Consider the following 13,289-nt stretch of genomic DNA (forward strand, 5'->3'; position numbering starts at 1 on the left):
AGACTTCTATCTGCAGGTTTAACAGGTAGAGCATCAGTAAGAAAGCCAATGCCAGTGGACTACTTGAGAGTAGAAGGTCTTAATGGACTGATTAATCAAAATGTAACCTTTTTAATACATCACATAGGGTTTTTATACACCCCTGAGTAGGTGAAAGGATGGTTCCTGAGTGTGTGACACCAACTGTCATACATTGAGGAGAAAGAAGAATCATGGCCTGGGTCTCTTTTGCTGGATCTAGACTTGGCAACCTGTACAAGATGACTGGCACACTGGACAAAGAAGGCTATCACAGTATTTTGATACACCGTGCCGTATCCTCTGGTATACGCCTAGCCAGTCAGAGGTTCATCTTACAGCAAGACAATGATCCAAAACATACTTCTAGGTTAGGTCAGAACTACTTAAGATGACAAGAAGAATCTGGTAGGCTTCAAAGAATGGAATGGCCTGCACAGTCTCCAGACCTAAAACCCATTGAGTTTGTTAGGGTTGAACTGGATAGATGGGTGAAAGCAAAGCAATCAGCAAGTCCAGCACACTTATAGAAACGTCTGCAACAATGTTGGGAAGAAATTTCTGAACAAAATCTGAATGCATTTGTAGAAAAATTGTGTAAAGCTGTTATATCAGCTAGAGGGGGCTACTTTGAAGAGTCAAAAATATGGATTTAATTTGGTGAAACAAAGTTAATTCATTATTTTTATTGATCTTAACTTGTTTATTTGTTCCACGCTTTCATTTCAAACATGCATTTGAGACATTAAACTGTGCAAATATCCATAAAAACTGGAAAATTTGAGGTGTTTAGAGATGAGCGAGCATACTTGCTAAGGGCAATTGCTCGATCGAGCTTTGCCCTTAGCGAGTACCTGCCCGCTCGGGAGCAAAGATTCGGCTGCTGGCGGGGAGCAGCGGGGGAGAGTGGGGAGGAACGGAGGGGACATGTCTCTCCCCCCCCCCCCCCCCCAACTCATGGCCGCAACTCACCTGTCACCCGCGCCGGCAGCCGAACCTTTTCTTCCGAGCGGGGAGATACTTGCCAAGGACAATGCTCGATTGAGCAATTGTCCTTAGCGAGTATGCTCGCTCATCTCTAGAGGTGTTCTAACATGCTTGACCAGTAGTATATATGTAGAACTCATGAGTGCTCTTCAATTGATCTCTGTGATCCAGTTCTGTTGCATCATGCTGTCACTATCATCTCTGAATATACAACCAGGCCAGCCCGTTGAAAAGCATATATGAGCTTTAAGTAGATCAACAATGTCATTCCACCCTTATTACACTGGGGCGATGTAGGGCGAGTGGTACAAGTTTGAGACCCCCCTTTTCTTTTAGTCTATTCATCTGGGTTATTGTACATGTATTTAGGGTTTCACTCTTGCTGTACTTTTGTTCATACTTTTTTAAAATATATCCCGTTAATAAAAGTTATGCTTTTAACGGTCAGTAAACTATTTGGATGGAGGTGGTTTTTCAGTCTTGGATGAGTCTTAAAATGAATAAATACATTAAAAACTTTCAACCTTTCAGAGAGTTAAAATTACAGGCAATAACTCATTTTGGGCGTTTGTCCTGTTAAGCCTACTTTTGTGCAATCAAATCACATTTCCCAACATCTACATCTTAACCTCTTGATTAGCAATCTAATTGCAATCTACAAATATATGAAGTATAGATCTCAGTCTAATCATCTTTATAGACTGGCCTATAATCATGACAAGAAACATCCTCTACATCGAGAGGTAAGAGGGTTTCACCATCATTATAGATGAGTGTTTTGTACTGTAAGAGTAGCAAGACTATAAAACTCTCTGTAATGGGATTTTGTGGTCATAATTAATTTACTGAACACGTTCAAGAAAGGCTTCTATGTCTTTCATGATAATCATAATCTCACAAGTTATGTTTACTAGATAATTAGCAAAGAGTCATTAATCCAGGGATTTTAATTCTGATTGCATATCTGAAGTCTGAGGAGGATTTTTCTCTTCTAAGATGCGTTTTTAGCTTTCTCTACATCAACAGAGTAGGATTATAGGTTGAACTTGATGGACCTTTCTCATTTTTCAACCTTAACATATATGTAACTAGCCCGATAGCGGTAAATGCTGTATATGTATACATATAAATAAATCTTGTTACTTGTATAGCGCCGACTTATTCTGCAGTGCTTTCAAGTGATTTATTTATTACCCCCCACCAAGCTGGGTTCTCATTTACCAACCTCGGAAGGATGGAAGGCTGAGTCGATCTTGACCCGGCTACCTGACCCATGCAGGTACTGAACTCGCAACTTGCAGGTCTTGAGCAAGAGCTTAGGACTGCATTTCTGCTGCCTTTAATGTACTGTGCAATTTGGTGTTATTACCCTTTAATTAGTCCCCGACTGTTCAATAAACTTGTGCTCATGTGATAGACAACTGATAGTAAAAATGCAAATAACTTGGTTTACCTAAAATGCTATCCTTGTGCTGAAAATGCCCCTAAAGTGATGGCCTTCAGAAGTCTCCCATCCTTATAATTTTCTGTCCACTGCCTGTTGTCAAGTGGTGTCCATCTCCAGTGACATAGCTAAAAAGCAGTGGAGGTGGGCGCTTTCTCTTATTGCCCACAGAAGTGTATGGAGAGAGGAGGGAATGAGGAGGCAGAGACACTGACACAGGACTCGTTGCAGCAGTTAACTGGTAAGTGATATACCGCTACTGAAATCCCAGCTACACTGCTCATCACTTCTCTAGTGTTTTCAATGATGATGTTACTTAATAACATAGTACTACAGTAAGGCTGGATTCAGACGAACGTATATCGGCTGGGTTTTCACGCCCAGCCGATATACGCTGTCTCTTTCTCTGCAGGGGAAGGAGGCTGGAAGAGCCAGGAGCAGTGCTCTGAGCTCCCGCCCCCTCTCTGCCTCCTCTCCGCCCCTCTGCACTATTTGCAATGGTGAGAGGCGGGACGGGGCTAATTCTCACCATTTAGCCCCGCCCTGCCTCCTTTCATTGCAATTAGTGCAGAGGGGCGGAGAGGGGGTGGAGAGGAGGCAGAGAGGGGGCGGGAGCTCAGTTCCTGCTCCTGGCTCTTCCACCCCCTCCCCCTGCAGATGAGGACACCGTATATCGGCTCGGCGTGAAAACCGAGCCGATATACGTTCGTGTGAATCCAGCCTTAGGCTTAAAAAAAAGACATACATCACGTTCAGCCTAATATGCTGCAACATTGATCCATAGGAAACAAAAAATCCCATGAGGTATAATTTTCCCCATGTTAGCTGAATAACAGTTGGTAAGGATTCTTTTCTGTGGGTGTGTGCACGCTATAGAGAGTTAGAGAGCAGAATCTGCTATTTTCCTAATGTGTAGTGTATCAGAGCCGCAGCAGTCTCCACCCAGCAGCTCAGGCAAAGCTGAAAAATAGAGATACAGCCTGCAGAGCAGAAAAACTGCAGAAAAATACCATATACAAATAGTGTTATTCCTCATTTACACACTTGTTCTAAAAGTTTATCTGAAAAATCAACTGAAAGAGCAGGTATGTCCTAAATCTATTTAATACTGAACGTGATTCTCCATTGTTGTTAGTACATACAGGGACTTGTCACTTACCTGGGCAATGATGTCTCCATTCTCAGCATGAACCTGAGCAGTTGCCCCCAGACTTCCAAGGAAAGTAAAGATCTCGTAAAGCTAAAATATACACAATCAGAATGTCAGCTTTGAAAACAGAAAATGTTCACGTTCATTACAAAAAGCGGACTTTTGGTGATGGAATGACAGCTATGACGCCATTATATGCATAAACAATATATAACAGAGACAAAACATGTCCCTTATTATTGGTTAAGCTTGTAAACATGTAGTAATTCTCCAGATTATAGTTTTGTTTCCAACAGACACAAAACTAAAATAAGAAGAATGTTCATTTCATTTGGCTCGTAGCCCAGAGAGGAAGGAAATAGAATAGAATTTACCTCGGTATTGGACATCTGATACAAATCCTTATAGGCCATGTAAACCATGAAAGAGTTAACGCCTGGGAATAAAAAAAAAAGCAAAAATGGAATTTCAGTGTCAGATTTTTCCTGAGTAATAGCTAGGGACATGTGATAATTATTACACTCCTGTGGAATGGAAGGAGTTGGCTGGAGAAGTTAAACATGTAGGGAAAGGTCTTGTTTGGCATTGCTACCAAGTATTAAGCTCCAGGAAGACAGAGCTAAGGAAACAGAGAAGGTAGGAGAGATATCCCAGATGGAATGTCCCTGCGCTAAGATACTAATAAACCCAAATGTGCAATGTCCTCTTTAAAAGTGTGCTTAAAATAACATATTTATGGCAGAACATATAAGTCATTAGCACCTCCTCGAATACAAGAATTATGAGCTTGGAAAGTGGAAGCCTGGGCACTGTGACAAGGGAAAACACAGGTTCATTTACTTGTAGCAGACGGGTACTGAAAGTGAGAATATTAACCTATTAAAGGATTGGATCAAGCAGCTGATGTGATGACAGACCCAATGACAGGGAAGAAGTGTCATAATATCATATAAATGGGCAATGTCTAGACCTAGTATACAAAACAGCAATAAATCCAAAACAACCATAGATAAAAGTCAATACCAGCAACCAACTTACAGAATTCATGTATACAAAACAACAACAAAAAACCACTTAAAGGGGTTGTCCCGCGGCAGCAAGTGGGTCTATACACTTCTGTATGGCCATATTAATGCACTTTGTAATGTACATTGTGCATTAATTATGAGCCATACAGAAGTTATAAGAAGTTTTTCACTTACCTGCTCCGTTGCTAGCGTCCTCGTTTCCATGGAGCCGACTAATTTTCGCCGTCTAATGGCCAAATTAGCCGCGCTTGCGCAGTCCCGGTCTTCTTCTTTTTTCAATGGGGCTGCTCGTGCTGGATGCCGGCTCCGTGCAGCTCCGCCCCGTCACGTGCCGATTCCAGCCAATCAGGAGGCTGGAATCGGCAATGGACCGCACAGAAGCCCTGCGGTCCACCGAGTGAGAAGATCCCCGCGGCCATCTTCATCAGGTAAGTAAGAAGTCACCGGAGCGCGGGGATTCAGGTAAGCGCTCTCCGGTGTTCTTTTTTAACCCCTGCATCGGGGTTGTCTCGCGGCGAACGGGGGGGGGGGGGGTTGAAAAAAAAAAAAAAAACCCGTTTCGGCGCAGGACAACCCCTTTAAATCTGGAACAGGAATATATAAAAAGCACCTACAAATCTGGTATAAACAGATATTTACACCCAGGGGCGTAGCTAAAGGCTCATGGGGCCAGGTGCAAAAGTTTATCTCGGGGCCCCCCCCAACTTCTCTTAAAGGGGTTGTCCCGCGCCAAAACGGTTTTTTTTTTTTTTTTTTTCAACCCCCCCCCCCCGTTCGGCGCGAGACAACCCCGATGCAGGGGTTAAAAAAGAACACCGGAGAGTGCTTACCTGAATCCCCGCGCTCCGGTGACTTCTTACTTACCTGCTGAAGATGGCCGCCGGGATCCTCTCCCTCGGTGGACCGCAAGGCTTCTGTGCGGTCCATTGCCGATTCCAGCCTCCTGATTGGCTGGAATCGGCACGTGACGGGGCGGAGCTACACGGAGCCCCATTCAGAAAAGAAGAAGACCGGGACTGCGCAAGCGCGGCTAATTTGGCCATTAGACGGCGAAAATTAGTCGGCTCCATGGAAATGAGGACGCTAGCCACGGAGCAGGTAAGTGAAAAACTTCTTATAACTTCTGTATGGCTCATAATTAATGCACAATGTACATTACAAAGTGCATTAATATGGCCATACAGAAGTGTATAGACCCACTTGCTGCCGCGGGACAACCCCTTTAACCCCTTAACGCAGAGGCGTAACTTTAAGCTCCTGGGCCCCAATGCAAAACCTGTAACAGGACCCCAACTATAATGCTTTATTCATAGTACTGGGTTCCCTATATGGAGAAGAGAGGCCTTATGGGCCCCCTAAGGCTCCTGGGCCCGGGTGCAACCGCATCCCCTATAGTTACGCAAGTGCTTACACCTAAACCTCCTTGCTAGATGCTTGTACATCTTGCACCATTACCTAATCATGTTGGGGAGTATGGCCTACTATACTGTGCTGTGTTGGACTAAGTTCTTCTTAATCCTTTTATTAATCATCTCGTGAATGGGATTTGAAATAAAGTTAAAATATTTCCTAATGACACCACACTATGCGGAACACAATTTTGAAATATTGCAAAATTATATATCCAAAAGCGCTGTGGTTGGTGTTCAGTAGGCCGTAGGAGACACTAAATATAGAGATACCATTCCAATCAGTTCCTCTGTATCAGCATGTTGGTAGAGCGAGTCGCAATGCTAATTACTATTATTTGTCATGAAATATGATGGTCATCTTTATTTTAGTAGGGGGCATGTGATTGATTGAGCGGGTTGTTTTTTTTGCTGGTGTGATGTGGTGTAGATACACTGGATATTGATTTGCACATGTGCTTTATATTGTATGGTCATTGTCATTGAAACGTGTTGGTAGGACAGGTTATGTAAGACCTATTATTGCCTGTATATCTCTTTGGTAGGGCCCTTTTACACTGGACAATTGTTGAGTGCAGAAGCACCTGACAGTCGTCCCAGGGATAGTGGCTTCTGTGCTTTGACACAGGAGTGAGGATCGCTCGATGAATGGAGGCCAGGCGGACTGGAGATCACTCGCTCCGGTCACCCGGCTCCATTCACAGTCAACAGGCGGTCATTTATAGATGAAACAATGAACAAATTGTCGCTCACCGTTCAGTCACTGCCAGCATTTACACTGAAAGATCATCATTCAGATTCCACAATCCAGCGAGAATCTGAACAACAGTGCTAGTGTCGGAGAGTGGGGTGAGGCAAACTAAGCAATTGTTCTCAACTCGCCTTTCCTGCGCCCTCTCCACTTCAGTCAGAGTCTTTCCAACCCCGCCAGTCTCTACTACTCATGTTCTTGCAGCCAATCCCTGGCCTCAGTATTGGTGCGGCTGAGCCAATGAATGGCAACAGTGATTACGTACTTAAGCATGTGACCGACTATGGGGATTGAGGCAAGTGAAGACCATCGGAGTCTGGAAGAACAGCGAGCAGTGCGGAAAGGAAGAGGAAAAGTTGACGTTAATACGATGCGTTTTCTTTTACATTACTCCATTGTTTTTAAAGACAGGTGAAAACTGGCACCATTACTGAGTGGGGCAATATTTTTATGTGGAAGGCATACAGGGAGCAATATGTCTGCTCATTTTTTTACTTCCAATTATGAGCAACATTATGAATTTTAATTAGTATTTTTTTTAAAAGTTCTGTTTTAGAGGCATCTCGTCAGTGATAGCTGAAAGTGGATCCCAGAATATTTTAAGTTTCACTCCACCTCAAATTAAAAATGTAAAAAAAAAAAAAATATGATTAATACGGCAGTAGGGAAAGGCCAGGCTAACTCTCCTTTCCATCTGTACCATGACAACTCTGAAGATCTGACTCATCCAAAAGACTGTTTGCTTGAGACACACTGCTTAATAACTTCACCGAAAACATTGTGGTTGGGAGGCAGTCTAGCCCTTCGACAACTTGCTTTTCAGTTGGCACCATTTTAAAGCAAGTAAAACTCAAGCCTGGCTTTTTTCTTCTTGAAAAACTTTGAAAGTGGATAGTTAATAACTAGAGATGAGCGAACGTGTTCTTCCGAGCTTGATATTCGTGCGAATATTAGGGCGTTCGGTATGTTCGTTATCCGTAACGAACACCATGCGGTGTCCGGGTTACTTAAACTTTCTTCCCTGAGACGTTAGCGCTTTTTTTTGGCCAATATAAAGACAGGGAAGGCATTACAACTTCCCCCTGCAACGTTTAAGCCCTATACCACCCCCCTGCTGTGAGTGGCTGGGGAGATAAGGTGTCCGCCTGATATGAAAGTCTGCCCCTCCCGCGGTTCGCTATGGATGCATTCTATATGCGCTCAATGGGGCCAGCGGCAGCAGCGCTGACCCCATTGAGAACATATAGAAGACAAATCCTTCTTCTCTGGCACAGCTGTAACAGCTGTAGCAGAGAAGAACGATGTTTGCCCATTGAATTCAATGGAGCGGCAATACAGCATGTTCCACTGAATGCAATGGGCTGCCGGCGATCGCAGGATGAATGGTCGGAAAGGGGTTAAATATATAACCCCTTTCCTGCAATTCATCCAGAAATGTGTTACACTAAAAATATATACCGGCGTATAAGGCGACGGGGCGTATAAGACGACCCCCCAACTGTCACCTTATACGCCGGTAATACAGTGGAGCAAAGAATAAAAATCATTACTTACGTTTTTAGATGATCTGCGGCGCTCCTGCAGGCTGTCACTCCCTCCTGGTCCACGGCAGAGTATTGCTTTCTCCACGAAAGACTTTAAATCCCTGCCTCCAGAAGCACACGTGCCTTCAGCCAATCACAGCCAATGACAATGATGTCATTGAATGGCTGTGATTGGCTGTGTTTCTGGAGGCGGGGATTTCAAGGCTTGAAATCCCCGCCTCCAGAAACACAGCCAATCACAGCCATTCAATGACATCATTGTCATTGGCTGTGATTGGCTGAAGGCACGTGTCTTTCTGGAGGCAGGGATTTAAAGCCTTTCATAGAGAAAGCTTGTCTGCCGTGGACCAGGAGGGAGTGACAGCCTGCAGGAGCGCCGCAGATCATCTAAAAACGTAAGTAATGCTTTTTATTCTTTGCTCCACTGTATTACCGGCGTATAAGGTGACAGTTGGGGGGTCGTCTTATACGCCCGGTCGCCTTATACGCCGGTATATATTTTTAGTGTAACACATTTCTGGATGAATTGCAGGAAAGGGGTTATATATTTAACCCCTTTCCGACCATTCATCCTGCGATCGCGGGCAGCCCATTGCATTCAGTGGAACATGCTGTATTGCCGCTCCATTGAATTCAATGGGCAAACATCGTTCTTCTCTGCTACAGCTGTTACAGCTGTGCCAGAGGAGGACGATCTTTATGCTGACAGTGGGGGGGGGGGGGGGGCACTCTTGCCGCTATTGTGGCTTAATAGTGGGACCTGTGAACTTGAGATGCAGCCCACCATGTAGCCCCTCGCCTGCCCTATCCGTCACTGTGTCATTCCCATCACTTTCTTGAATTGCCCAGATTTTCACACATGAAAACCTTAGCGAGCATCGGCGAAATACAAAAATGCTCTGGTCGCCCATTGACTTCAATGGGGTTCGTTGTTCGAAACGAACCCTCGAGCATCGCGGGAAGTTCGTTCCGAATAACGAACACCCGAACATTTTGGTGTTCGCTCATCTCTATTAATAACATTAATTTTATGGAAATGAGTCCATGTGCCTGTATTTGTTTTTTTCCATACACATCTTTGTGGTTTGCCTTCACAAATCTTTTCCCCATTCACGTAATTAAAACTAAAAATGTAATAAGACAATGCCTCATATGCAACCTTCATAATGGAATAAGCTACCTTTTTGCTTCACAAGTGCTTCCACTTCTTGTCTCACGCTGTCATTCCAGTGGGTGATATCTACATGCAGAGAATAGTCGCAACATGTCTTTCCATCAGCCCACTCTCTCCACTTCTCAAAAGCTTCAATGATGCTGCATTCTGGCTCTGGGATGACATGGTCAACTAAAAAAAAAAATAAACAAAAAAGTGACCGTTTTGTGTTAATTACTAGCATACTCTCCTTTGCGATTAACCATTTTCTAAAAATATCTATACATGAAATAGCAGTTGATGGAGTATTCACCCATCAACTACTTCACCCAACTGCATGATAAATAATCACATTAACTTTAGTCGGTAAAGTCCCCTGGCGCAATCACCGAGTCATGACTGACTCTCAGGGTGACATCATATCATTACATTTTCTTGGCAGACTGTTTTTGCGGGAGTCATCTACCCCAGTCATCTTTTACCCCCCACCAAGCAGGGTATTCAGGTTACCGATCTCGGAAGGATGGAAAGCCAGTTCAACCTTTAGCCGGCTACCTAAATCACGAGGGGATTGAATCCACAACCTTCAGGTCATGAGCGAGAGCTTAGGACTGCAATTCAGCTACCCTAACACTCTGTGCCACACGAGGATCTATAGTAGAGTACATGTTTATTTCACTAGGGAGTGAAATTAACCACTGGCGTGGCATCTCATCTTTTGCAAGATTCTTGCGTGTTGAAATCCACCTTACCTGTTTACTATTTGCGACATCCATTATTGTGAAAGGTCAAAGAGTCCAACTAGATAGGAGCTTGTACATTTTTGCTGCCCTAACTATAGTCTTCTGATTACACTAAACTATACCACTCTCTCTATAGGCAAGTGGGGAGATACCGGTTAATCAAGATTAGAGATGAGTGAGTATACTCGCTAAGGCACATTACTGGAGCGAGTAGTGCCTTAGCCGAGTATCTCCCCGCTCGTCTCTAAAGATTCGGGGGGGGCGGCAGCGGGTAGGAACGGAGGGGAGATCTCTTCCTCTCCCCCCCCCCCCACTCCCTGCCGCAACTCCCCTGTCACCCGCGCCGGCCCCCGAATCTATAGAGACGAGCGGGGAGATACTCGGCTAAGGCACTACTCGCTCGAGTAATGTGCCTTAGCGAGTCTACTCGCTCATCTCTAATCAAGATATATCGGACTGGGAGAAGTCAGAGGGGGAGCTATACAACAGGCAATTCTTTCTGAGCTCAGTACTTCTTAAAAGACAGAAATTGTCACTAAAATACCGCAGTATCAAAAATTTGTAAATTTAATGATATATTATGTGAACATTAGGCAAGATTGTATCTTTTGCTTTTTGTATCCAAACCTAGGGTATACCTATTATGGCTTGCAAAAGCCAACAGAAGAAATGTTTTTGGTCTTATAAGAAAAGACACTCACGTATCATGGTGGTTCCGCCTGCGATAGCAGCTTTGGTCCCTTGAAAAAAGTCATCTACTGTTGTCATTCCTCGGTAGGGCATCTGTAAGTGGGTGTGTACATCAATTCCTCCAGGTATCACCATCTTACCATTTGCTTCAATGATTTTTACACCTCCTGGTACAATTAGGTTGTCTCCAATTTGCCTGTGATGTAGAGAGATGAAAAAGGTTTTTATATGTAGTCACCTAAAAGAAAAAATGTGGTCTGGAGCAAAGTTCATGATTAAGAAATGATTCCATCTAAAGATACAGAAAAAAGTTCAACAACCTACAAGTATGCACGTTCACAGTAAAATAAGTGAGAACAACTGAACGTACTGATTAGACATGTCTAAATATATGATAAAGTCCCACTGAAGTTCAGTTTCAGATCCTCACTGAATGGGTTCTATAAAAGCTTAAAGGCAATGTAGAGCTTTGAGCTCCTTTTTAAAAAAAATTAAATTAATGTTTCTTTGGAAATTAGACCCTCAGCTCACCTCTCACCACTGTGCCATTTGGCTTAGAGATAGCACTGTCTTGTAACCAAGTGCACCATGCTTATCTGTCCCACAACCACCACCGATCTGACCCCTACTAGTAAATAATCACTGAGAGATAGCATTTTGTAGTATTGAATGGGCATGGCTGCACAGCCTCATAAAAAGGGCAGGAGGAGCTAATCTTGTGTTGGCCATTGCTGGAAACGCCCCCCCCCCCCCCCCCCCAGCCACAAATCTCAAAGGAGGACTTTACGTATTCCAAGTATGATGGTGTACAACTACTTAAGAAGGAAGACAATGCAAAAACAGGTAAATGCATTTTTTTCTGCAAGAACTTTGTACATGAAAAATCAATAGACACATATCTTACTAAGGTTTCTATAGCCTATAATTCACCTAGGCATGGACAACATCACTATATTGTAGCAAACACTAAACTGTGAGATGTATTAAGTGAGTACTTGGTTTTCATGCCTAAATTGGCATCATATAACTTTACGTTTCCCTGGCTAAGGCCACTGCAGGAGAAACACGTGGTTGCCTGCAAGCTTTCCCCAGGGATACTATCTGCACATCTGTGGTTTTAGTAGTTGTAACCAGCTGATCAATGGGCTAGTTCTATTTGAAAAAGGAATTACTAGAGTGAGTTATAACATAGTAGAGTTTTCAAAAAATGTTCAAAAGTAGCCCAGGTCTTCATTGGCTGCCGCTTTTCTGCTGTTTGCAACTAGTTTGAGCTTTATCAATTTACTTTTTTTTTTGTAGATTTTCCTATTAGAGATGAGCGAGTATACTCACTAAGGCGCATTACTCGAGCGAGTAGTGCCTTAGCCGAGTATCTCCCCGCTCGTCTCTAAAGATTCGGGGGTCAGCGTGGGTGACAGGTGAGTTGCGGCGGGGAGCAGGGGGGAGAGAGGGAGAGAGGAGAGATCTCCCCTCCGTTCCTCCCCTCTCTCCCCCACCGCTCCCCACCCCCCCGAATCGTTAGAGACGAGCGGGGAGATACTCGGCTAAGGCACTACTCGCTCGAGTAATGTGCCTTAGCGAGTATACTCACTCATCTCTATTTCCTATGTTTCTGTTGTCCTGCTGTTTGCAATCCACTTACAGGTGGGAGACTTGACCTAGGCAGACCTTCTGTCACTACTGTACTGGCTGGGACTTTCTCTCCCACACTTCCCATGATGCCTTGGATAGCCCTGATCCAATCAGTTACAAGGCAACATCAGAATGGCCAAACCTCTGTTGCAAGTAGTAAGTAGCAGCATCCCCATGTCCCTGTACTAGAAAAGCCAAATACCTAACAACAGGCAGTGGATTGCAAAGCTGCTTAAAGGGAAACTCCTAGTAGTGGCAGACACTTCAAACTTGATTTTAAATGGTAAAATAAAAACGTTAAAGGGTTTTGTCATTACAACAAAACCATATCCACCTGCTCGACCCAGCCTAAAAGAACAAAATATAAGAAGAACAGCGCACATTCACCTGTCCTGGAGCCCTGGGAAGCAGCTGAAAGCTGCCACTTGTATCTGTGGTGACTTCCCGGGTAGACAGCTCGGTGGAAGTAAGGTGTCCTCTGTGGTCAATCAGAGGCTGCAGTGTCACCGTACATATTTACCAGGAGCATGTACAGTGACGTATATACAGTTACTGCTGCCTCCGATTGGCAGCAGACAACACCTGACTTCCGCCAGGCCATCTACCCAGAAGTCGCTGCCAATATCAGTGGCAGCTCTTAGCTGCTTCCCGGGGCTCCAGGACAGGAGAGTTTGCCCTCTTTTTTTTTTTTATTTTAGATCGGGCCTAGCAGGTGAACGGGGTTTTTGTTGTGATGACAA

General features: G+C 44.1%; 1 protein-coding gene across 2 annotated transcripts in view; it reads right to left on the reverse strand.

Annotated features, from left to right (window-relative positions):
• The window catches only part of DPYSL3 (dihydropyrimidinase like 3), a 140,932-nt gene that overhangs the window by 28,891 nt on the left and 98,752 nt on the right, over positions 1–13,289 (reverse strand). For both annotated transcript variants that reach the window (XM_066591263.1, XM_066591264.1), the window contains exons 3-6: positions 10,929–11,113; positions 9,512–9,676; positions 3,974–4,035; positions 3,609–3,689 (exon numbers count right to left, since the gene is read on the reverse strand). In XM_066591263.1, coding sequence (XP_066447360.1) covers positions 3,609–3,689; positions 3,974–4,035; positions 9,512–9,676; positions 10,929–11,113 — 493 coding nt within the window. The remainder of the gene's footprint in view (positions 1–3,608; positions 3,690–3,973; positions 4,036–9,511; positions 9,677–10,928; positions 11,114–13,289) is intronic.

This window comes from Eleutherodactylus coqui, chromosome 2 (assembly GCF_035609145.1).
Source record: "Eleutherodactylus coqui strain aEleCoq1 chromosome 2, aEleCoq1.hap1, whole genome shotgun sequence".
Classification (NCBI taxonomy): Eukaryota; Metazoa; Chordata; class Amphibia; order Anura; family Eleutherodactylidae; genus Eleutherodactylus; species Eleutherodactylus coqui.